Below are 27762 nucleotides of genomic sequence, written 5' to 3'. Positions count from 1 at the left end.
TCTACTCTTTAAAGAGGAAATATATATATACATGTATTTGAGGTAAGTAAATTAGGCCAAAGCATCCCAGTAGATCATGAAGTCTATTCCTGAGATGAGAGATGAGGTTCATGGAAAAGGGCTGGCCTAAGACATCACAGCAAGTCAGTGGGACAGGGTCAGGCCCAGAATCTGCTCTCTGAATGTTCCATACTTGGCTCTTTCCACCACTGCACTGCCTCTCATATAACATGACAATAGAAATTAGCTCACTGGGTAACCTTAAAGACATCACTTTGCTATGGTATGCATCAAATTGTCTTCTTGTTGACTTATATCCAAATATATCAATATTGTATATATTAGAGGGTTCATGGATGAGTATTTTTTAATTTAAATATAGTATTTAGTTTAATGTCTTTAGGGGGAAAGCAACAAGTGCTTCAACCTATAAAATCAAAGTATGAATATTGTTGACATGGATGAAGATAAAGTAGGTTAAAATTAATTTATTTAAACATAAATGTTAGGCAAATGCAAGTATAGAGAGTTTACATATAGGGTAAAACTATGAAGGTGCCCTCTAATGACCAGAGAAAAGGAAGCTCTCAAACTAGAAGATTTCTGACTTTGCCATTATCCTAAGGCTGAATAGGAGAGAAAGAGAGAGGCAGTGGAGGTTAATGTTATCCATTACCACCTGCTTACTGCACCAACTTGGCCTCCCTCAACAAGTCACTCCTACACAGTGTTTCTGTTCTTTCTTGCTAAATTTTAATAACTGATGCTCACTTCCAGCTAGGAGTAGAGCTGGGTCCAGGACTCTCATATATTACAGGATTGATAGAGAAACAAATGAGGACAGAGATAAGAGCTGTGCAGTGCTGTAATAAATCTGGGGGACTTAAATGCAACATGACTGACAACAGATTCATACCTAGGAAGAAGATCAGGATGAGGTCATTAACAGGGACCTGTTTCTGAGACCTCCCAGTTAATTGGCATTGCATCTTCTCAGCTTGTTTTTGTTTAAGAGCACTCACTGTCTTCCTTGAAAATTTTAACCATGGCTAGCTGGTCTCTACTCCCCAGCTATGATGTCTTCACATGGACTCCTCTGGCATTTTATGTCCCACAGGTCAGCTGGTAATAGTGGCAAAAGCCCTTGAATCTAGATGAAAAAGAATGTCTTTTCCATTGCCAGTAATGAAATCTACTTTCCATTAAAACCCTTGGTGCGAGAGGATTTAACAAATGCTTTCTCTTCTAGGTCATGATGGTAACTCATTTCTATTATCTTCCATAGTATACACTACAATGATTGGTGTTTAGTAGGCACTCAATAAATATTTGTAGATAAATGAACCCATTTAATTAAAAGAACAACAGATGCCTACCAAGTAGAACTCCACAGATGTTCAAACAATGGCTTTGCTGACAGTTAATTAAATATGCCTTCTGACAATTCTAATGTCACTTCAAAGTCTGGAAGGAGATGATTATCTGAGTGTTTTAGAGAAAGTTATGGGGAAAGTGCTGGTGGGGGTGAAAAAGGGCGATTTGGAGGGAAAGGGAGTTGAGTTCACAGTTACCAATATTTGTATGTTTAAGATCAGAAAATGCTAATTAGTACGTGTAGGTTGCAGGTCTCAGTTCTCAGTATACAACCATAGATAACCTATGAACTAAGACTTTTTTTTTTCCATACACAATGTGTACCCTACCAGCTCTTTCTCGTCCAGAATGTCAAATTTGTTTTCACAGTTGTTAAAGGAATCTCTTCTCTACTTTTCATTCTTTGATAAAGAGAATGACGATCCCAATAAAACCAATTAGTGGGTGTCTGCTATTTGTATTAAGACAAGATAAACATCAATCCTGGGTGGTGTTTCTTTCACATCTTTGGAGAAACCTAGTGAACTTTCAGAACTGGCTGTAATGTAAAACACATTTAACCCTGGGGAAAGGATGTTTCTTTCAATGTGATTCCCTGCCCATCTGACCCAATTAGATAAGACCGGATGAAAATTGTAGTATTGGGAACCAATGACTACAAATGAACCTTAGACTGGGGGGGGGTGGGGGGGTGGGGAGGAGAGGAAATGGGGTTTAGAACTTTAAAATAAAATCTTAACTATGTAACCCATCCATTGACCAATTTCAATCCTAATTTTCACAAAACATGCATGCAAAAGAGATCAAGTCCAAAGGTGTCTATCTAATTTTGATTGAAGTTCAATGAATATATAAAGCATGTTTTAATCTATATAGTTTTCAATACCTTTAAGTGATTAAAAAAAAGGAATGAGAAATCAAAAAAGATATATGCAACCCTATGCTCATAGAAGCACAATTTACAATAGCTAAGATTTGGAAACAGCCTAAATACCCATCAGCAGATGAGTGGATTAAAAAACTGTGGTACATCTACACAATGGAATACTATGCTGCTGTAAAAAAAGAAGGAACTCCTACCATTCACAATAGCATAGATGGACATGGAGAGCATTAAGTTAACTGAAATAAGCAAGTTGGAGAAAGATAAATATCACATGATCTCACTCATTTGTGGAATATAATGAACAACATAAACTGATGAACAAAAATAGATCCAGAGACAGAGAAACATTGAACAGAACGGCAAACCTCAGAGGGAAGGCAGGAAAGGGTTGGGGGAAGGGGTAAAGATCAACCAAAGTGCTTGTATGCATGCATATAAGCATAATCAATGGACACGGACACAAGGAGGGGTGAGGGCATGTGCTGGGGGGGGGGGCAATGTAGAAAAAGGAGATATATGTAATACCTTAATAAAGAATTTAAGAAAAAGAAATGAGAAAGTCTAAGTTATAATTCATGATTCTGTCACTAATTAATTCATGAACCTAGAAAACGTACTCATTTTCCATCTCTGAGAGGATTTTCTTAGTCTCTCAAACTTCCTCCAAATCAAATACTTTGTGATTCCATAAAATGCTACATAAATATCTGTTAAGTGAATGAAGTATTTTCCCTTTTTAGTTTACTATAACCCATGTTCTTACATGGAGAAGATGGAATATATGCTCACAACTTCACTTATATGTTCATTCATTAATTAAACAAATAACAAACACCTCCTATAAATCAGGCATTGTTCTAGAACCGAAGACAGAACAGTGAACTACAGAAAGTTATTGCCTTCAATAGGACTTATGTTTGAGTGAGGAAAACAGACAATAAATATTACAAGTAAGTAATTTAACAAGGACAAAAAAAATATATTGAGGATCTCTTTAGTTATTTTTTATTCTATATGATAAAAGCCTAAGCAACTGTTATGGTGAAACAACCAGAATGACTGGTCACTATGATGCGCACTGACCACCAGAGGGTAGACACTCAACACAGGAATGGTAGCATTCCCACAGGGCATGAGAAGCCGGGCTCATGGCTGGCGAGCGCAGCGGTGGTGGCGGAAGCCTCTCCCACCTCTATGGCAGTGCTAAGGAGCAGCAAGCCGAGCAGTAAAGAGCAGTGAGAAGATAGGTGGTAAGAAGCAAAGGGTCCAGGACTGTGAGAGAGATGTCCAATTGCTAACTTAGGTCCACTCCCCATGGGGAATAGGCCTAAGCTGGCAGGAGGACATCCCCGAGGGGTCCCAGACTGCAAGAGGGTGCAGGCTGTGCTGAGGAACTCCACCTCCCCCCCCCTCCCCACACACACACATACAGTACATTAATTTCATGCACTGGGCCTCTAGCTTGAAAATAAAAGAATTCAGCACAGTATGTAAACACAATTCCTAAGAAGCTACTGATTTTATTTTACTCTTTTTTAAGGCAAAGTGTTCTTTGTCCAAGTTTGAATAAGGTGTATCCAGGTCTGGGTTCACCAAAATAGCTTGCCCTCACCTACTTTTTCACCTTTGTGAATAGCCCTGACATTCCTTCCTCCTAGTAGAGGGTAACTATTCTTTATTAGAGTGGAAGTTTGGCCATACAGTTCAAAACACTCCCAGCTGTGTGACCTTGAATGAGTCATTTGGGCTTTAGTTTTTAGAAAAATGAAAGGTTGTTCTAGATAGTTTCTAAGATTAAATCTTCTTTATGGCATATTATAAATCTAGGTTTCCAAATCAATGCTTACAAACACCCTATATAGCCAAATTAATTAAAAATTAACATGTGCTAAGATGGAACACATTAAAATGTTTAGGATTATTCATTTAGTGCTGTAAACATATATTTCCCTGAGCAAATGCTTTGCCAGAAATCACCACCACAAAAGGAAATATATCTAATGTGTCTCATTAACTAGAAAACATTCTATTCTCATGACCCACAGATATGTTAAACAAAGAGCTGTAGAGAGACAAAACCAAGAAATCCATTTTCCCCCAAATCAATAGTCTTTTCTCTATACCACTCATTTTCTAATTTTACTTCTGTTGTGGTTTGGGGTTTTTTAACTAATTAGGTCATTTTTCTGCGGGGGAAAAAAAGACCCTTAAAGGCCTCCAATTCCATCTGTACTAGAGGAAGCTGCTCACCTGGATTCATTTCCTAGTTTGTAATTGACAGGAGCACTCTGGAAACCATTTTATTGACACAAAATAATAAAAATAATAAAATATAAATGACCTAGAACCTCTCAGCTGAGACCCTCTAAGCATTTATCAAAGCAATCACCTTGTCCCTTATACTGATGGAAAAGCTTCAGTACAGGCATGTCGACTGACCTTACAGTGCATGACCAATCCCGCAAGATGGTGCTAGGACAGTACAGTGGGTGGAAAGAGACCCAGATCTGGATTCAGTAGGCCTGGGCTCCAGTGCAAGTCTGCTGTTTAGAAGACATATTCTTTGTTAGGGTGGTAGTGGCCTTGGAGCATAAGGAGTCTCTTAATCATTCAGATCCTCTGTGTCTTCATATACCAAATGGAAATAAACATACATACTGTGAATTTTGTGGGTCTGCTGTCTAGCTCCAATGATATAAAGAATATAAAAGTGCTTTACAAAGAATTATACAAATGTTAATTATAGTCATATAATAACACTCAAAATCTTGGAGTAGAACTGGAAATTACTTGCAAGAGACTGATTCCCAGGCAAGTTTAGTCATTTAAGACATTGAATATCACAATTGGGCTGTGCTTCCAAAACTGAATTTCACAGTCCATAAGATGATTGCATACTGATCATCACTTCCCCAACAAGGGGTTATTGAACTATGGCCTAGACCAGAGGTGGGCAAACTTTTTGACTCGAGGGCCACAATGGGTTCTTAAACTGGACTCAGAAGAAGGAGCTGCGGCCATGTTTCCCGACGTTGCCATGTTAACACTGCTGCTGGTGAAGGAACGGAGGGGAGAGCAAGAGAACTCTCCGCTCTTTCGGCTCCGCGGTCCGGATAGAACAGCCGAACGGGCCGGATCCGGCCCGTGGGCTGTAGTTTGCCCACGACTGGCCTAGACTCTTCTAAGAATTTGCTTCTGTCTGTTAAAGAAAAGTTAATTCTTTATACTGAATGGAAACTTCTCAGTGTCCCCTAGCTTGTCTTTGGTGCTAACTCTGAAAGCACAATCCATTCCTTTCTCACAGGGCAGTTCTCCAACAGCCAGGGTGCCAGGTTTTCTTTTCTCCATACCTTCAACTGTACTTCAAATGGTGCTTTTCACTCTTCTTAGCATCTCAGTGTAAGTCTTCTAGACATGCTCACTTATTGACTGGTCTTATTAATACAGAAAAGAAATGATTTATCATCCCTGTTGTTCGGGGCACTCAACTTCTTTTTCATGAACATTCATTGGATCTCCATTTGCTCACAATTGCAAAGATAAACAATACCAAATATGGTGAGTTGGTTTCTCAGTAAAGTAATCCGGGAACATGCCTGTCGATGCCTTTCTTCTTTAAAGGCTTACCAATGCCAAGCCGCTGCCACCTCCTATCTTCCACTTTCTGTCCAATAGTCCTCCAAGGCAGTAAAACTTCACTTGCCCTAGAACAAACTACTGGGTATATGCAAATTGTCCCAACATGTCTCACTGACAATACTCAGAGACAAACAAAAACATTATTAGGTAAATGCCAAGTTCTGTGAAGACAATTTACCTAGTGCTCCTTGAATTCCTCAAATAGCTCACTAAACAATTTTAAGACTCATACACTTCAGTTTTCTTTTTATTTTTTATTTTTATTTTTTTTAAATATATATTTTATTGATTTTTCACAGAGAGGAAGGGAGAGAGATAGAGAGTCAGAAACATCGATGAGAGAGAAACATCGATCAGCTGCCTCCTGCACATCTCCCAGTGGGGACGTGCCCGCAACCCAGGTACATGCCCCTGGCCGGAATCGAACCCGGGACCTTTCAGTCCGCAGGCCGACGCTCTATCCACTGAGCCAAACCGGTTTCGGCTTCAGTTTTCTTTTTAAAAAAGGAATAAGACAACACGTTGTAAACAATGCCAAGATAATTACAGCTTTCTGCTTAAAAATAAGTTGGTAGATATTTTCAGTTCATCCTCAGATATATTACACTATCCATTTCTGGAGTTACTGCATTCTAATAGTGATGTCTTCAGTCTGAGGATCTGTACAGCCAGAACACCATTATTTTGGAGAGAATCATGTCATGGTCACAGACATAGACATGTGGAATCTCTCACATACAAACCGGTATTCTCTTTCAAAATGTAGGAAAGCACAAAACATAGAGGCTCTGGATATATCAATCAACATAGAAAACAGGTAAATGCAAAGAGATGTGTCAAGAATATCTAGATGATAAACTCAACCTTACTTTACATTTCACCCTCAATACTATCTGAAAAGTATAAGTTCCAATGCTGGCAGCTAGCCCTGTAAGCCCCCCAATTTTCTAGCAATGATGCCTTTCTCCCCCATTCATTTTGATAGCTAATTTAAAAATTCTCTCTCCTATGTCATGTTCTGAAATGTACCCTAACTTACAATAATTTATTGTTCATCATCCCTTGTTCTTCTTATGATTTATCCCTGGAATTAAGAGTGCCCTCTAGTATTAACATACTTTTCTAATAGTCCAGAGAAACAGGTGGCCCCATGATGTGAGCACTTGAACCGAGGCATGCAGTTTTGCTGCAGATGATTTGGGCTGAAGACCTGCTTCCTGGCTAATTGAACTAGATGTGAATTTACTCCTAGCTCAAACCTTCTATGTTTCCTTTTTTCCTATCCCAGGGTAGTGTTTTGAGACCCACTCAAGGACCTTAGTGTCAATGGGAAACTGTTACAGGCAAAACTTAAGCCAAAGTCAATGGAAAACGTTCAGAGCATGAGAGACTTTATCTCCCCTTCAAAGGTAAGAACTCACCCAACTACTGTATTATGGTTAATTCTTTGTGGCATTTACTTAATACTGTAGTGGAGGTAAAAATTTTTTACAAAGATGGAAGAGAAAGACTGTGGAAACACTAAAACTAGTACCTTTTCAGGAAGAAATCATTAAAAAATATACCCAGCTAAGACTTAGTTAAAGGTTCTTGCTTGTAATATTCTATGCAGAACTGACTTGAGAAAACAAGATGAACTGTAGTTATCAGTGATCTGCCTTCTCCCAAGGTCAAGAGCAGGGCTACAGTTTGCTGACATGGTTGCCTGGGAGCTATTAGGAGTGCTATCTTCCTAAAGTATACATCTGGGCATGGTAAAAGCCCATGCTTAGTGCCACATCAGTTAATTCAGGAGTTATAGATAGTTAAACTCTGATGTCAGTGAAATTGAAGTCCAGGCTACAAAACGTATAGCCCTGGTCACAGGTGGTCTCTCATTTAAAGATAATGACTTCAGGAGGGAAAAGATGACATGAGGCAGGGATAACCAACTATGGACCAGCTGCAGGAACAACATATGCCATTCTGTAATGCATAAACCAGAGAGAACTTGAGATTAAAAAAAACACACAAAAAACAAAAACAAAAAAATACCAAAAACAAAGTCTTAATCCTGACACTTGTTAGCTAAGTGACCATGAAAACTCACAGAGCCACTCTGAATCTCTGTTACTTCATGTGAAGAATGAAGACATTGACACCAGGTCAGTCAATCAGACCACGGTTGTGATTAAGCTTTGTATTGTAAACTTGTAGAGCTTTAGATATATGTAAGCTTTTGTCATCACCACCATAATAGTTATCATCTCAGACTCCTTTCTAAGATAATTCATTTATGACAGGCTTCAACACATTTTGGGGATAAATAAGATGCCCCATATAGCTATGTAGTAACAGCATCTCTAACTGTTTTAATGTGAAGTTCATTTTACTCTATCTATCATCTATCTATCTATCTATCTATCTATCTATCTATCTATCTATCTATCATCTATCTATCTATCTATCTATCTATCTATCTATCTATCTATCATCTTGAGTGTTTCAAAGTTGTTTCAGACATCATGACATTGCACCCTAAAACCTTGAACATGTTGCTCCTAAAAATAAGGATATTGTCCTATCTAATCACAATGTCATTACCATAGTCAAGACATTAACATGAATGTATTGTCTCACATAAAGTTCATATTCAAATTTCTCTAACCTTGACCCAAACAATTATAGTTTTCTTTTTAAATCTAGATTCCAATCAAAACTCATGTCTTGCATTGGTATGGCATGTTGCTTTAATTTCTTTTAACATAGCATAGACTCCTCTAACATTGACTTTTTTTCAAGAATTTAGGAAAATTGCCTTAAAGAATGTTATAACATCTGGATTTGTATATTTCCTAAAGGTTGGATTCAAGTTAAATACTTTAGCAAAACTATTACATAGGTATGTTGTATACTTCCTACTATATCATATCAACTGGCAGCTGTTAATTTGTCCTAGTATCAGTGATGCTAAATTTCATCATTTGAATTAAGAAGATTTGCTCCAGACCTCTACATTGTAAAGGTATCTTCTTTGTATATAAGCTACCTGGGAGTTGATATCCCTCACTTAAATTAAAAAATGGGGTGGGGCTTCATTGAAACAAAGCAACATGACCACAGGAGAACCTACTCCATTCACCCATTTACTTTTATTTTGTTCCCCTTCTCTCCCAGGTGCAGCCTGTAATCTAGTAGAAGTTTTTTGACAAGGAAGCACTTAATGACTGCAAATCAACTTTAGTGTCAATGAAAATTTTAGCATTAAATAGGCAAACTGGTTGAAAAAGAAAGTAGGTGATGGGGTTAGGTGGGTTAGTTCTTTTAGGGTGGTACTTGGCAATGTTATTTCTAGCACAGAATGGAACTAAGGTAAAATTCAGATAGAGGGCAAGAGAGGACTCTTATAAATCTCTCTTGTGTCAGGCCCTTCTACAGACACACTGATATGTAGCCATCCTTCCCTCATCTCCAGGCAGACTTATGGACTTTGTCTACTCTCACATAGGCCAGGCAGACCCAACAAAGTGCTGATAATCTGCACTGACATCCTTGCCTTTCTCCTGTCCTTCCCAGGAACTCATGAACCAAGTGAGGGCAGAGATTCTCTTTGCATCTAGATGTCCCTGACAGCCAGCACATCTGCGGGCATGGAAAATTTCTCAGGAAATGTTTAATGTTTAGAGTGGAACAGTAAATGATAGTTTCGTTAACTCATCCTTTGCTTTCTGCTTTTAAGAGGTAGAGATGACATTCAAATCAAGACATTCTGGCTTTGGAACCCACATTCTTAACCACTATTGACAGAACAGTTCCCACAGCATTTGACCTCAATGTGCAAAGGTTCATTATGTAAGATAAAATCACTAGCCTTTACTCAGGCATTAAAACTACTCTCCACAGTATGGAGGTTTTGCAATTTTTTTTTTTTTTTTAAAAACAGAACTACTTTATGACATAGCAATTCCGATTCTGGGTATATATCCAAGAAAATCTAAAACACTAATTTGAAAGAACATATGTTCTCTTATGTTCATTGCACATTATTTACAATAGATAAGATATGGAAGCAACCCAAGTGTCCGTCAATAGACAAGTACACAAAGAAGATGTGGTACATATATAAATGGCAATATTACTTGGCCATAAAAAAGTATGAAAGCTTACCATTTTCCACAACGTGGATAGACATAAATGGTATTATACTAAGTGAAATAGTCAGACAGCAAAAGACAAGTACTATATAATTTTACTTAGATGTGGAATCTAAACAACAAAATCAACAAACAAAACAGAAATAGACTCATAATACAGTGAACAAACTGAGGGTTTCTAGATGAAAGAGGGGTTGTAGGGTAGGTGAAAAAGTGAAGTGATTATGAAGTACAAATTGGTAGTTACAAAATAGTCAAAGGGATGTAAAGTACAGCATAGGGGATATAGTCTATAATATTATAATAACTATGTATGGTGCCAGGTGTTAGAATTATAGAGGGGATAACTTTGTAAATTATATAATTGTCTAACTACTATGATATACACCTAAAACTAATATAAAATAATACTGAATGTCAACTGTAATTAAAAAATTAAATTATAAAAACAAAATAATAAAAGTCCTCTCTGTATTGCTCTCAACTTATTTCTCCAATCTTATTTCCCAATATTTATTCCTTCCAACATAGGTGATCCTCTTCACTGGTTTTAAACCCTTCATGTTAAAAATTCCCATAATCAGAAATGACCTCATTTCTATAATGTTATCCCACTTGCAAATCTCTATTAGCATACTTTTAAAGACTTGATTCAAAGGCTAACTACTCCACAAAAACTTTTCCATTCTTGCCTCAGGATGTCCTTTCTTTTTTCTGAATTCTCAAAGAACTTTGAACTCACTTGTCACTTTTTATCTTGAATTATGATTAAACACCATAACTCTGTGCCCATCCCCTTTTAGACTATAAGCACCTTTAAAGTAAGACTCATGTTTGCCTGTCTCCATATGTCTCTAACATCTAGAAGGATAACTTGCATCTAATAGGTACTTAATGTATGTTTTCCACATAAAGCAAACTTTCCTTGAATAATCCTGGCCTCAAGTCGTATTTTGTTCATTCTATCTACTTAAAAGAGAATATCCTCTGTTATTTTCCATCTGTCCAAAGCTGATATTCTCCATGAAACCTTTCTAAATTTCTATCCTAAACCTTTGGAGGTGCCAATATGGTCAAAACCTGGATTGTGGTGATGGCAGTGAAAATGAATACGTAGGTCCAAACCCACCAAATTGCATACATTAAGCATGTGCAGTTTTTTGGTATACCTCAAGAAAGCTGGGGGAAAATCTTTTAGAAATAACAAAATGTATAGACCTGGAGCCTGGATTCTAATCCAGTCACAAAACTGACTAGTTGTTGATATGGGTAGATTACTTAATATTCCTGAGTCTCAATTTCCTAATATGGAAATAGTAATAGCATTTATTTTACAGGGTTATATTTTTTCAATATGGGTTAAATGAGTTAATACATATAAAGTACATAAAATAGTATTGCCATATCATAAACACTCAATAAAAGTTCATCATCATTCCACATTTTTATCGTAGTTTATAAAGATCATTTGGTAATGATTATTTACCAATGCATGACATATGTTCTGTTTTTTATAGGAACCTAAATTTAAATCAAGTATTAATTAATTTTAAGGGGCATATCTTGTTTTCTTAAACTATGGGATAACTTGATTATTGAGCATATTTTACATTCAAAGAACATGGCTAAGTGCTTTCTATAAATATTTCATTCAATGTGATAACAGTATAAGCTAACTACTATTTCCATATTAAAGATAAAGCAAAACAAAAACAAATATTTAGAGAGATTAATAAGTTTTGAAGTTGTCTAAGCTAGTAAGTAGTAGAGCTAGGATAGTCTTGAACGCAAATATAATAGTTAATTTATATGTTTCCCAAAGTGATATATATATATATATATATATATATATATATATATATACACATATATATTCATTAATATATTTTTCCTTATGGCTAGGTAGTTTTTGCTATGATATTTGAAGCATATATATTTGGTATTATTATTTTTCATTTTTAATATACTTCAATACAGAGAACATACTTTTCACTTTTAACATGCTTTCTTAAAAAAGTTTATCTTATTTCAATATATATCCTTCTTTCACATCAATGACAAGAACATAATATACTTACAGTATATTTTAAAATAAGTAGAGACTTTTTTTACTGTTTTCCATGCCTTTGTGTTAATCTATATCAACTTATATTTAGCTTTTAGCTATGTTACATTTATTTGGGTTGATGCTGTTTCCATATTATCTTACTAGTATTGAAAGAAATGCCAGACCTTTTCCACTTTGATTTATCAAAGTGGAAAATGGGGCTCAGATGGATGAGGAACATGAGAATATTTGTTAGCGAGGGGAAGAGAGGGACAGAACCTAAATTCTAAGTCAGCCGTGGGCAAACTACGGCCCGTTTGAAATGAATAAAACTATTGAAATAAAAGACCGTACCCTTTTATGTAATGATGTTTACTTTGAATTTATATTAGTTCACACAAACACTCCATCCATGCTTTTGTTCCGGCCTTCCGGTCCAGTTTAAGAACCCATTGTGGCCCTGGAGTCAAAAAGTTTGCCCACCCCTGTACGTTCTCACTATTGTGCTTTTAGCTAAGCTATGCTACCTTCTGATTACAAATAAATGTCATGATTTTCACATCCTAACCCAGTCCACCTACCATGTGGTTTTGAACTAGTGTTTTCTGTTTATTTTTTAATACATAGTCCCCAATAAGAAGGAAATGGGAAGACATGCAAATTGGAAAAACTTGAAGAAGTACAAATTGCCCTGTGCATAGTGCAATTTCCCACCTTGGTGCCTTCCCAATGCCCCCAAATGTCTTTTCTCCATATGTACTTACAGCAGCACTATTGAACCCTAACAAGTTTGGCTCAGTGGATAGAGCATCAGCCTGCAGACTCAAGGGTCCCAAGTTCGATTACAGTCAAGGGCATGTACCTTGGTTGTGGCACATCCCCAATAGGGAGTGTGCAGGAAGTAGCTGATCAATGTTTCTCTCTCATCAATGTTTCTAATTCTCTATCCCTCTCCTTTCCTCTCTGTAAAAAATCAATAAAATATATTTTAAAAAAAAGCAGCACTACTGAAAATGAGGTCAACGGCTGGGTGTCTGACTAAGGAATGTTTGTCACCCTGTGATGATACAAATATAGAGAGTATTTAGAAAAAATTACAGCAATTTAATAGAGTAATTTATCCTTGTTAAGTTTGATAATGGTAAAACGTGGGTCTTCCATTTTGTATTTTTTTAAATTTCATTTTCTTAGTAACTAATTTTAATTATACTCTATAAAAATACTGATCTCCAACAGACTGGGCAGGAGTCTTTCATAACAAAAAAACCTGAGAGGTATGCTTTAGGGTCCAGGTTCAAGTGCCACCAATTCTTCCATAAAGCATTCCTGAAGAACAGAGCTTTTTTTAAATTTTAATATATTTTATTGATTTTTTACAGAGAGGAATGGAGAGGGATAGAAAGTTAGAAACATCAATGAGAGAGAAACATCGACCAGCTGCCTCCTGCACACCCACCGGGGATGTGCCCGCAACCAAGGTACATGCCCTTGACCAGAATAGAACCTGGGACCTTTCAGTCCGCAGGCCGATGCTCTATCCACTGAGCCAAACTGGTCAGGGCAATGAATAGAACTTTTAAATTTTTATAACATTTGACCTAAGCAAGCATCTCTCATGCCTCTTAATAATTTTAGCTACATTAGTAATTATTTGTGCTTTTCTTATCTCTTCTGAATAACTACAACCTCTTGGAAGACAAGTTATGTATCCATAACACCTCATAATTGGCATGTAATTCATAAATTCACATTAAATGAATGGACAGATGGATTAATTGTTCATAATTATTCACAGGCTTAGACAGGGGAGAAGTTAAAAAAATATATAAAGGGAGCATCCTTTCCTTGAACTTGGATAGGGAAAGGATTGAGAGCACAGAGTTTAGATACTGCGCAATTCCACATTTTGTATATTAATATTTAGACCTGAATACACACAAAAGCCCTATTTCTGCATAATAAAAAGCTAATAAATGATCAAAAATTAAGTTTTAAATCAAATGTATCTCACGAAACTCTGAAGTACCCCTGAGATTTTAGGACAAGCCAAACAGGTATCACATTATGGCAGTCTCTCACAAAGCAACTTCCAGAACACTCAGATATGTGCACATGGATACCAACTCCAATGCATGCAGACTCTAGTCCTTTACCACTGGAGCTGATAATACTCCTACTTACTAATTAAGGAAAATAGGACAGGACATTTACTTCAGAAGTCAGCTCTGGGACCACTCACCAAAGTATTCGTCGGCAGGTGGATTTTCCATGTCATACAGCATCTTCTTGGTCAGGTGCTCTAGTTCATCTTCAGGGCGGAACGAGGGTGGACTAGCTGGAGGCCCCTTTGATCCCATTTGCCCACTCTGTAAAGCAGAAAACACAAAGTCCTTTAAATGCAACTTAGACATCAACCAAGACAATCCAATCGTGTTCGCACTGTAAAGGAAAGAGCATTGGACACGGCTGTTAGGAGACCTGGGTTTTATACCTGGTTTTATCAGTAGTTTTGTGTCTCACCTTGGACACAGCACATGATTCACATGCATCGTCTATCAGGCTTTAGAAATCCATGTGTACAACAGACGCTACTTCATTCAACAATCGCTAGGAGTCACTATGTATCAGCTGTATATTTATCAAAATGATGACTACATAGAGCCTCCCTCTTATGGAGCTTATAGTGAAATAAAATGGGAGATAAAGGCACATCAAAAATGAAAGGTAAAGCAACTGTAGAAAGTGCACCATCAGGGTACAAATGCCACCTCTCATAGCCTGAGAGGAAGAATTCCAGAGCAGAGGTGGCGACACAGACTAGGACATACTCAGCTAAAAGAGGTTCCTCACATTAAAGTGGCATAAGGAGCTCCTGGCGCTTGTGTATTTCTGGAATATTTATAATGTTGAGATAGAAAATGAAACACATCTATTGAATACAGGGGTCCAGAAGGTGAAGGGGCTTGTGTTCCAGTCAAGGAGTTTGAATAATGTTTTTCTTTCCAGCACTACAACCAGCTAGATATCAAACGGAGAAGTTAAATCAGTAACATTGACACTGGGCTGGTGTTTTAATCAGTGGGTGAGCCAGGATTCTAGCAATGCAATGGAATCAAGAGCCATATGAAAGACACTTCAGGTGACCAACCAAGAGTCCAAAGTAGGTGAAGAAAGAAGAAAGACCAGATGCCAGATGTAAATTGCTTTGTGCTGTGTAAGTAAGGGGCATGTGTTATATTTTCCTTTGCTATATGATGACTTGGATCATTTCCAATATCACACTCCAACATCTTGAACCAAAGTGTTAAAAATAGAAAGACCATTACAGAAGATTTAGAAATGATGATGATGATGTCCACTATGGCTATTGGGCAGAGATGAGAGCAGGGATGTTCTTCCTTTATGTTTACAGATTCTTAAAATGGTTGGCCAAGAGTTTCTCCTGTCCTGAATAGTTTATAAGAATTAGTTCAACAAAACTTGCATGTTCATTCCCCAGTTATCTTCACTGTACTGAAAGATGTACTGATGTGAAAATCCAGTAAAGTACAAATCCATGTACTAATGTTTTAATCTTACTACCAACATTTATTGCAACAACTCCAAGATGGATATTAATTATTTGTGTGATATCTAAGCTATAAAATGCCTTCTAAACATATGTAAAATTGTTAATTGTTACCTATTTGGCCTTTCTTCTTCCATTATTTTTCATCCATGTTTTAGGTTTTAAAAAATGTACAGAAAGTTGGAGTGCAGACATGCAAAAGGCTGAAAATGCCAATAATTTTTTACGTTTGTCTCTATCCTTACACCTGGAGTTTTATTTCACTGTTGGACAATTTGAATTGGGGATTCACAGCAGTGAATAAACTATGACATGGGGCAAGTGACAGAGACTAAAACGAAAGCTATCTGCCAGCATCTGAAGAATCATTACCTCAATTTACTCATTGTGAGGTAAGAAAATTCATACCCAAAAAATTTAGGGTAGGGCTAATCATAATAAAGTCAGGACAAGAGCCCATCTTAGAATCACTCATTTATTCAATAGACAATAAATGTTAAACTTAGGGCCGCCTCTACAATGCAAATAATGCCTGCTCAATATAATTGGTGTGAGAATTAAAGGAGCTAGCATTAATGGTGCTGGCTATTCTAATCTAAATCAACAACTATTAAAGAAAATTTGATAATTCTTGCTTCCTGATTTAGGGTGGACCCTCAGGGCATAGATACATTTCATCATTGTTTGAGTCTAATATCTGCTTCCCTTTAACCTAAATAAAGGCAGCAAGAATGATGTCTGTCCTCTATACATCTAAGCAATTCAGATTCTACCCTTAGCACTTAAATTTCAAGTACAGCTCCAATTTCAGAGTACTTAACTTGTCAGCTTTTCACAGATTTTAAGAAAAATCTATCATTTATTTTATTTATATAATTAAAACCTCCTTCCTATTGGCTTGTGATACTGTTTCTGAAATAACACATTTGGAAAGACTGTTTTCTTTGAGATTCTAATCTCATAAAATGCTGATCTTGGATTGCTGGTATTTCTTACTAGGAAATCGAAGTAGAAGAGTGAATAGTATCAGCAGTCTATTCATTGTGGCATAATAATAATTCCTCATATTGTGTGCCCCTTTCCAAGATGCCTGCCTTCATAACATGGGATCTCAAGTGTTTATACAACAGCCCCATGTGATCTGTGGTCCCATTTTATGGATGAAAGAGTTGAGGCTCAGAGAAGATAAGTGATCAACCCTGTGAGAAGTAACACCACTGAAAAACAGTAAGCCCTGACTGAAACCAGATGTGCTGAGTTTGTGTGTTTCTGCTACACTGTAATGCCATTCGCTGTTCCCATTATCTTCCTCTCCAGGCTCTTCTAACTTTATTATTCTGTAATAACTTGGATTTTTACCTACTGACTCAATTAAGCAAAGATATTTTCAGAGTGGAAGTTTACTGCTAAATAGTGAAACAATAGCACTTCAAAACAAATATAAACAAAGCCTCTAGCCTTTTCTAAGAAAAAGACAGTCTTATAAGTATCAACATTAATCACTATTATGTGTGTTCTTTGAAATGCCTAAAGGTGAAATATATTACATGACCCACAGATGAGAGTTATTGAGAAAGAGATTTTAGAGGACTCCTTTAAAATTCCTTTAACACCTTTTCTAAGAAACTGTAAAGTGCTAAGCACTATCATTATAAAGTCAAATTATTCAGGATTCCTGCTTCTGACAACTCACAGTTTAATAAGAAAGAGACATAAAAAAGGAAAGAGAAAAAGACATGATAATAGGTAGTTACAATAAAGTGCAAATACTAAAACACTGGTATGAATTCAGTGTTCTGAGATGGGAGGAAACTACCAAAAAGCAGAAGTCCTCTTAATTTGATCTTGAACGATAAATTGGATTTCACCAGATATTAGGTAGGAAGGAAGGAAAGAAGGAAGGAAGGAAGGAAAGAAGGAAGGAAGGAAGGAAGGAAGGAAGGAAGGAAGGGAGGGAGGGAGGGAGGGAGGGAGGGAGGGAGGAAGGAAGGAAGGAAGGAAGGAAGGATATAAGCAAACATCTCAAACACCAAGGCATTGGAATGATACCTTAAAAATGCTCCAGACACCATGGTATTTATGAGTAATTTAATGGCTAACGTGCTCACCAAAGTCTATTGCCTCTTCTTTCTGTGCACACAGCTAGACTACATTAGTGGCAGCTGTATGAGGTGCAAGAAGGAAGGTGCTGACCCTGTGGAGAGATGCCAGCCACTGACCAGAGTGGCCTGTCTTAAACTGTTACAGAAAGGAGACAGGACAGAAATATGTTCAAAGATTAATTGCTTAAAGTGATGGGACAGTGGTTTACATCCTATTTATGTTTTTCTATGTTGTTCTTCTTCTACAGTGAAGATCTTATAGGAAAAGGGTCACAATCTGCAACTGGTTCTTCTCTGCCATGGTTCTTCTCTTCCTAGGGGCCCAGCTGATTATCATTCCAGGGAGGACTTATTGCAGCTAATTCTGGATCTAGGTAAAAGTAACGGGTAAGAATGTGCAAAAGTAAGGACTGTTTCTGCGAGCAAAACACACATGGGCAGTGCTGCTGGTTGTCAGTGCTGCTCAGCTAGAAGCCAGGTTCATGGCTGGCCAGTGCAATAGTGGCGCCTGGAGCCTCTCCCACCTCCATGGCAGTCGGACATCCCCTGGGGGTCCCGGACTGCGAGAGGGCGCAGACCAGGCTGAGGAACCCCTACTCCCCCAGGGCACCAGGCCTCTACTCCTATATAATAAAAGAGAAACATGCAAATTAACCATCACTCCATAACTCCGTCTCTCTGCTACACCCACCAGCCAATCAGAGCGACTATGCAAATTAACCCAACAAAGATGGTGGTTAATTTGCATACACAGGTGCGAAGCAAAGACTGAAGATGAATGAAGATGGTGGTGGCCACGGAGTTGGAGTGAGCAGGAAGCTTGGGTTGCTCCTGGTGACAGAGGAAGCCAAGCTTCCCGCCGGCCCTGGACTCCACTCAAGGAGTTGGAAAAAAAAGAAAAAATGGAGGGACTGGGAGCAGCCGGAGCAGAGAAGCCAAGCCTTGCTGCTGCGGCCGGACCAAAGGCCTGGGTCCCGGGTGCCGGAGGAAAACCGGTGCCGGCAGCCAGGGGAAGGAAGGCCTATTGCGCGAATCTTTGTGCAACAGGCCACTAATATTTATATAAAACTTCATGGTATTCTTACATAGAACAAGTACACAGACACATTTATCTCTCTAATCTTAGCTTTGCCTTCAAATTGTCCTATAATTCTGATCTATTCCCCCAACCTTATTATCTTTATACGCAAAATGATGTTTGCAAAGATTCCTTTGATTCTATTCTAACATACTTTTATGTCCATAATATGCAGGAAACATACCATTATAGATTTTTATAGTGAAATCACAGATACTAATATCACGGCCACTTTATAATCTATAAAAAGTCACACTGAGTAAGTGGAAACCTCATTATTAAGAGATTTCCATTTACAAGAGGACTTGAATCACTTGTCAGCATCCTGTGAAACAACCTAGAACTTCATTCAGCATTCTGAATCTGAGTAAGTAGCTGGCAGGTCACAGGTTTCTTCAGCCTACTGAACTTTCACTACATGCAGGGGATGAGACCAAGAACATCCAAAGGTGAACTACCTTCTCCTACCACCATGCTCCTTGAGTGGAGAAAGAAGAATTCCACTGCCCCAACTAGAGAGAAAAGGGAGCATGGTAGATAGCCAGCTAATGTGCAAACAGGGAACACCCCCGGGAGAACACTCACTGCCTTAAGTCTTTGTTATCAACAATGTAACTATCCTATATAATAAAAGGCAAATTGACAGAATGGCAGTCCAACCTGTCTCTAAGACGTGCACTGACTACCAGGGGGCAGAAGCTCAATGCAGGAGTTGGCCCCTGGTGGTCAATGCTCTCCTACAGGGGGAGCGTTGCTCAGCCAGAAGCCAGGCTCATGTCTGGCGAGTGCAGCAGCGATGGCAGGAACCTCTTCCACCTCCGCAGCAGCACTAAGGATGTCCGATTAATGGCTTAGGCCCGCTCCCTATAGGGCTCCTGGACTGTAAGAGGGCACAGGCTGGGCTGAGGGAACCCCTCCCCTGAGTGCACGAATTTTGTGCATCAGCCCTCTAGTTTTAATATATGTGGTAACGAGCCATCTTATAAAATGGTTCCCCAAAAGCTCTTGTGGGACTCTGATATTGACCTCAGGGTGAGTCATTTTCACTGGTAAGTCCTTACCTGCTGTTGATTTCCTCATTACATAGTGCTAGATAACTTGAACTTACTGCAAATCTGAACCTCGTCAGAAAAGCACAGCCCAGGCAGATAAAATACCTAAAAAAGGTGGCCAAGATATTCAGAAACATTACATGATAATGAATACTCTATCTCTTCAGGTCCCAGAGCTGCTCATTTTTCTTGTCCATTTGTAATGATGTACAAGAGATTCCTCTTTTGGATGGAAATAACTTCAATTATGTGTTCTTGAAAAAAAGAAATATGAAAATTATCTTCTTTCAAAAGGTAGAATTAGCCCCATTTTGGAGCTGAAAGCCTGCCAGAAAAAATATATTTCTGATATTTTCACTCCCCCCACCTCCTATTTAACTGTGTCAAGTTTGCAGTTTGCAATTTCCTGAGGTTTCTTCTACTTTGTCTCACTGAATTATCCCACTCTCTCCTCAATGTCTCACTGTCTAATGGAAGGAGCACCTCCTCTGACCAAGGGGAGAAAGTTTGCTGGACATCCTTTCTGCTCCAGGTAAACAGAAGTGGGCCACAGAGAAGGGAGGGACAAGGTAAACCACCTATTAACAATTAGAAACCCATAAGGGAACATTCCCCTCTGCTTCAGAGGAGTAAAACAGCATGCTCTTAGTTCTTCTAATCATAAGTTACATTTTCTTGGAGAATAAATAGTCAGTGCACAATGAAGACCAAAACTTTTGACTTTAAAAGTTTGATTCTGGCTTTGAAATAGATTCCAATTAGTCTTCAACTTTCAGAAGCTTGATTTTCTTATAACCTCTTTTTCATATTCCCTTTCTCATGCTAGATCTTGATGCCTCTAAATCACCTTTCCTAAGCCAAATTTGCAAGCATAGCCCAAAAGTGATGATTCTAAGTTACAGCATGGTGAAATTGCTGGGTGTTTCTGCAGCCAAGGGATAGTACTGGGTGTCCAGTAAGCGGTCTATAGTGTTTGCACACCAGGGTGCAAAAATGATGTGGGCCGAGCTGAGAGAAAGTGGCCCCTCTCCACACCCACTACTCTCAGTTTCTGTGTGTCAAGGCAGTCTCAAGAATGGTGGGCTTGGAGAATGCCTGTTTCTAGGCCTACTGTCCAGGGAACCAAAGTTCACTTTTCACTGCTCCTTCTCTGTTTAATCCCAGGCAGACCCTCCTTAATGGAGAAAGCGAGAAATGGAGAAATGCCTCTGTGGGATGGTAAGATTTCTCTCAGTTTGCTCTCTTTCCATCTTATATTGTCCCTATAAGAAGCTATTTCCACAATACTATAGCTAGAAATTACATGCATTCCCCCTCCCTCCATTAATTAGGCTTTATGCATGTTAGGCATAAGTGATTTGATATCACCAAGGCAAGACAATTACAGGACGTTATTTCCATTGGTAGTTTTTACCTCAACAAGACTCAAGAAATAAAAGTTTAATGAATGGGAAAAAAAATTGTTGTTCAAGCCTATGTTTCCAAACTAAACCAGGTCTTGGTCTTTGCTGTATCAACCAATGTTACCCCAAATAAATTTAATTTTAAAAAGTACATCTGATAATTATCATAATAATAAAAGGCCAGAGGCGTCACAACTGAAACAACGAAATGACGGGTCACCATGAGGTGCATGGAGAACCTCTTGGGCCCTCCCCCCTCCCCCCCCCCTCCACCGAGGTGCCTGCAGCATCTGTGGAGTGTCCCTGCGCACCGGCACCATCCCCAGAGCGTCACGGGGCTCCAGCAGCATCTGCAGAGTGCGCAAGGTGTCGCGAGGCAGTGGACATGGCCCTGATGGCAGGCTAGGCCTAGGGGACCCTACACTAGTAAATGTATATAAACACACAAGGTGGAGCAAACGCGGGCTCACGGTTGCGAGGATGAGAAACAGAGTTTATGCTTGTATTATTATTTTTTTAATTATTCCTCACCAGTGTCTGGCAATGACTTTCTTTGAGAAGATGCTTCATATTTATTTGGTTGCCTGGAAGGATGGAAAGGGGTAGTGCCTCCCACGTTGGGAAGAAAGGTTTTATCACAAGGCACTGCTTTCTATGCATTGTCCCGTAGGAAAGCTACCCTTAACTAGAAGGTCTGCTTTTAATAAAGTTATATCAAGCGGATATCATAGTTTCTCTTACCAAGTTCTGGTCCTAACTGTGGTTCTCATTCACTGGCTTCAAAATGGGGTTTTGCCAATTCCTTATTTCTAAGTATGTTTTCACCTTTTATATTTTTTTTAAATTGCAGTTGACATTCAACATTATTTTATGTTAGCTTCAGGTGTACAGCTATTGAGATTGTCTCACAATCCTTGCCATTATTATGTTTAAAAAGGATGAAATTAAAATAATACACCCAGGAAGAAGATTTGATTTTGCCTGGTGGGAACACAATGCAATACAAAGATCATGTATCATAGAAATGTCCACTTGAAATCTATAGAATCCTATCAACCAATGTTACCCCAAATAAGATTAATTTAAAAAGTATATCTGATAATTACAAATGTATATAAATATACAGGGTGAGGCAAACATGGCTTCACAGTTATGAGTATGAGAAACAGAGTTTATGCTTTTATTATTATTTCTTAATTATTGTATTGTTTTCCATATGAGCAACTGTAGACTTACTTTTGCCCCACACTGTATAGGCAAGAATGCCAGTGTGTGTCTGTGTAGGAATAAAAAGCAAATACTAGAAGGAAATATACCAAAAAATAACAGCTCGTGTGGACGATGGGGATTATAAACAATTTATATATTTTCTTTATAATTTTAAATGATCTAAATAAAATATAGTCACAAATGGATGAACTTTAAAATGTAATAAATATCAATATAATAAAAGCCTAAGTGTCCATTACAGCAGAAGAACCAGAACAACTGGTCACTATGATGTGCACTGACCACCAGGGGGCAGAAACTCAATGCAGGAGCTGCCATCTGGTGGTCAGTGTGCTCCCACAGGGGGAGCATCACAGCCAGACGCTGGGCTCAGGGCTGGCAAGCATAGTCACAGCAGCGCGAGCCTCTCCTGCCTCTGTGGCAGCACTAAGGAGCAGTGAGCCCAGCGGTAAGGATCAGCGAGCAGAAGGGAGATAAGGAGCAAGGGGTCCTAGACTGCAAGAGGCATGTCTGACTGCTGTCTTAAGCACAGGAAGCAGGCCTAAGCTGGCAGTCAGACATCCCCCAAGGGGTCCCAGACTGTGAGAGGGCACAGGCCGGGCTGAGGGAACACCCCCAAATCAGTGCACGAATGCCATGGACCGGGCCTCTAGTCCATTATAAAACATGGGTTTTCAACCTTTTCTTTGTCATTTTCAGGTTTGAAGCCAGGAGAAAATGATGAACCTGAAGTGAGGACAATTTGATGAAAAACAAACAAACAAACAAACAAACAAAAAAACAAAAAAAATAGAGGCACCTAGATTTTCAGTCTGATAGGCACTGAAACACTTTCCTACTCTATGAGCTGTTTCTATCTAGTGGGATTGGCAGATGCCTGAACGTGACACCCCACACTGAAATAACATGCAAATCCGTTTTCGGTTTTAATATACAAATATGATGCTTGGCACATCACTTTCCATGGCTGAGGTAAATTTCTGTTTTTGAGTTTTTCGTGGGAAATGCACACCAGCAAACAAATGGTTAACTCCCCCTATTTCACCTGACACAAGGTGGTTTTCATTTGAGTCAGAAAAGTTCTTGCTCAGAGATCCAAGTCACTTCGGATGCGAAGAGAGGGCATGCTCTTTGTTCAATAGCAATGCCACCTGTAGCAAACAAGTGCTAACTCTCACAGGTGCATTGATCACATTGGATTTCTGGGCTTTGGAGGGGAGGCAGGCAAAGTGTCTAGGTGAGAATAACAGAGAAAACGTTGTTTGCTTGACTTGTGAAAATCTAATCTAAGTGACAACATGGTGAGAAGATTAGCTTCTGGCCCGAGTCAAAGGAAAGTGGTAAAGGTCCTTGATCCAGAATATTCCAAAAGTGTAGAAAACTGTGTCCTCTGGTGAAATCCACATTAAATTGTCCACCAATACTAGTAGTGAGGCCTGAAGCCAGTCCTCAAGATATAAGTGAGCTATATCCAGTTCAAGGAATATATAATCCAGTCAGGAAATCAAGGCTCATCAGGGAGGAATGAAGAGCAAAGCAAAAATCCTGACTGTTCATCAGTATGATGATACTCAGTGTGGCTCAGACACTTAAGAGAACAAGATCTCAGGGCAACCTGCTTGGGTTTGGATCCCACCTCTACCACGTACCAATTATGTGACCCAGGGCAAGATGTTTCATTTTACTAAATATTAGTTGCTTAATCTATAAAACGGGGTCAATAGGATTTGACTCATGAGTTGAATGTGATGGTCACATAACCCATTTTTTGCCTGCACTGACTGACAAATTACCTTTAAAGATGTATGTAACTATATGCTAGGTTGTGTAAATATCATGTGAACATATCAATGGATGATAGGATACAGTGCAAAGAGGATATACAATGTATACAATGAACTGAAGTATACCAAACACAGGCCAAGAGGATAAGGGGCTTGAATTAGAACTTGAAAGAATGAGAAAACCTTTCACATTTCTGTGGTCCTTTACAGGCAACAAGGAAACCTAGCACAACACTCTGACACACTAGGTTTAATTCAATACTTTCTGCAGCATGAGAGCTTTTTTTTTTTTTTTTTTTTTTTATTGTATCAGGAAATAAATCAAGTTAGTGGTTTTGTTAAGTGACTTAGCCAAAATCACACTCATAGTAAGTGGCAGAGCCAGGAGCTAAACATGCGTCTTCTGATCCAAGCTCAGTGTTTTTCCACTAATTTACAGCTGCCTTTGTATACTCATCTAGAAATACGAAACTTACATGATTCTATCATAAAGGTTAATCAAGACAGTCAACCTCCCTGATTAAAGCATGATGCTAATTATACCAGAGGCTGGAGACCAATGTGGCCCCTTTTACTTTCAGAAACATTGATTGTGGAGAAATGGAGAAAGCGTGGGCTTCGGAAGCAGAAATGCTGGTTCAAATACCAGGTGATAGCATCAATTTTGCATAACATTTCACAAGTTTTTGAAAACTTCTCTTAGCAATAGTTTTTCCATCTGTACTTGTAAATAGGGTTGGGAGGGTTAACAAGGGAGAGGGACGGTCTCCACCTCAGGGCCATTGTGAGCAAAATCTAAGATGATACATGGAATGTGCTAATATTTAAGAGCGGCTCCTGACTTTTGTCAAATGCTAATTGTCTGTCAAAACCGAGCTAGGAACGTCTTTCAAATGTGGCAGGAAGGTGGGTGAGGGAAAGTGAAGAACTCCGTGTCATTCCTGAGCACTGTACCAGACAGGGAGAAAGAGCGTGCCCTGATATCAAATCTAAAGACCAGGGACATTGAATAATTCTTACTGATCATCAAACATGATTCAAATAATAGTAATTCTATTGAGGAAATAATCCTTTTCCATAAACTCTGAAAGAGTAGAAATATATGCGTTCATTTCATACATTTATTGATTTATGTGTATAGACTGACAAGAAATATATACTGAGTGTACAGAGGGACCAGACAATGTTCAAAATAGTTTAGATTAATTGACTCATTTAATCACCACAGCGGCCCCATCAGGTGGTTGCTACTTTGATTTTACCAATGAGAAAACTGAAGCACAGAGATCACCTTGGAAGTAACTAGAAACCTGGGATTTGGATCCAGTTGCCAATTCCAGAAAGTGCACGCTTAACCACCACACAAACAGCCTCAGCCTCTTCATCTATTTGTCAGAGGGATTTTATTATCTATCTACTTATAGATTGTAACATTCAGGCAAATTTGATCATATATTACAAAGCCTTGAACTATAGAAGGAACTTTTCTGAGAGGAAAGTACTGCTTTTTATGACATAGTATGTCCTCTGTGTAGAAAAATGGCAACTAAAGACATAGTCAGCTTTCTGGGTAATTCTGATGGAGGTGCACTGAGACAAGACTCTGGGCGCCATAGCCATGTTTGATGTCTTCACTAATGATTCAGGAAGAGAAGAAATGCTGCTCTAAAGACTACTTTCTTGCTCAGTCTCTGACACACGTTGGAGGGTTAATACTAAATCTTAAAATACTAAAAGAAAATGATAAACAACACTGTACTTCAAGGTGGGCAAAGGGGAAAATCATGTAACATTCACTAATACTCTTTCATATAAAAAACTAAGAGATAATGCCGTTTCCCAGTGACCAAAATAATCTTGTTTTGTTTTTTTTCCCTGCTGGGTTGTGGTCTAACCATGAATAAAATACTGCGAAAGTATTCTATTCTACAAGAACTTGGGCTTCTCTAAAGTATGCCAAGCAGCCATAACCGGTTTGGCTCAGTGGATAGAGCATTGGCCTGCGGACTGAAGGGTCCCAGGTTCGATTCCGGGCAAAGGTATGTACCTTGGTTGCAGGCACATCCCCAGTAGGGGGTGTGCAGGAGGCAGCTGATCAATGTTTCTCTCTCACTGATGTTTCTAACTCTCTGTCCCTCTCCCTTACACTCTGAAGATCATTCAGTGGTAGATTAAATCCCTTCGCTAATGAAAAAACAAACAGAGAGTCAAAGAGGGGAACTGCGTTGTCCAAGGTCACCTAGAAAGTGCATATAGAATCAAATCAGGAAAGTAGGTCTAATTCTGAACTAGTTCAGTCCTTTTTCCAACATAAAAGATTCTCTCAAAACAGTGATGCATTCTTGATGCCCTATAAAGTATGCTCATTCTTGGCAACACATTTTGGGAGCTCTAATCTACATTTATGCAGTATTCTGAGATCCCGAGATGGAAGTTGCTATAAAGTGAAAATCATTGCTGTTATTCTTGGCGAGCCCACACAGACTGACAACAGCTGGCACAGATGCGGTCCACAGAGGATTTTGCCAGGCTGGGCTGGTGCCATCCCTGTGTAAATCTCCTTTTCCCCAACTGAGGGCATTTCTTCTCAGTTTATGCAGACTCTGTGAGTTTCTTGTTACAGGTGAGTCCAGAGTCCTCATCAAGCTGGCCTCAACCTCTCCTCTCCCCTTTTGTCTTAATCATTATTTCCTACCACTTATACGTTTCAAAGAGAAATACCTCTTTTACATGGTGACAATTTGCATGATCCAGGGCCTTATGCAATGTCTGGGGATTACAATAATAACATTATGGAGTCACTACTCTGTACAAGTATTATCTCCTTTAACCTCTGGAATCATCCAATCACATACATGCTTTTGCTATCCCACTTTCAGACACAGAGAAACTAAATAACTTGCTCAAAGTCACAGAGCTGGAATAAAAAAGATTTGTATCCAACCACACTGATTCTAGAAACTGATGCCCAAGTGTTAGTAACTAGAGATTAATATCCGAAAGGAAGGGGTCCACAGTGTTACTATAACCAGAATGAAATTAGTTTGATATAATTAAGTGTTATGAACACCCAAAAGTATCTAAAGTAAAATCTTTTAAAAATATATATATTTTATTGATTTTTTTACAGAGAGGAAGAGAGAGGGATAGAGAATTAGAAACATCGATGAGAGGGAAACATCGATCAGCTGCCTCCTGCACATCCCCCATTAGGGATGTGCCTGCAACCAAGGTACATGCCCTTGACCAGAATCAAACCTGGGACCCTTGAGTCTGCAGGCCGACGCTCTATCCACTGAGCCAAACTTGTTAGGGCATAAAGTAAAATCTTTTAATAATTTCCATAAGAACACAGAGAAAGAGGAAATGGCTCAAATTGGGGAGCTGAAGGGACACTCACAAGAAAAGGTGGCATTTTAATCAGGTCTTGGATGAAGGTGGAATTTAGACATCCACAGATGTAGTA

At 38.7% G+C, this 27762-nt stretch overlaps 1 protein-coding gene across 5 annotated transcripts in view; it reads right to left on the bottom strand.

Moving 5' to 3' along the window:
* Positions 1 to 27762, bottom strand: part of LPP (LIM domain containing preferred translocation partner in lipoma) — a 654879-nt gene that overhangs the window by 143494 nt on the left and 483623 nt on the right. For all 5 annotated transcript variants that reach the window (XM_081087023.1, XM_081087021.1, XM_081087025.1 and 2 more), the window contains one exon: positions 14319 to 14445. In XM_081087023.1, the coding sequence (XP_080943149.1) occupies positions 14319 to 14445 (127 nt within the window). The remainder of the gene's footprint in view (positions 1 to 14318; positions 14446 to 27762) is intronic.

Source organism: Myotis nattereri (assembly GCF_964212035.1).
Source record: "Myotis nattereri genome assembly, chromosome: 3".
NCBI classification, from domain to species: Eukaryota; Metazoa; Chordata; class Mammalia; order Chiroptera; family Vespertilionidae; genus Myotis; species Myotis nattereri.
Note: the sequence above shows the minus strand (reverse complement) of the source record. Positions and strands in the feature narration are given on the sequence as shown.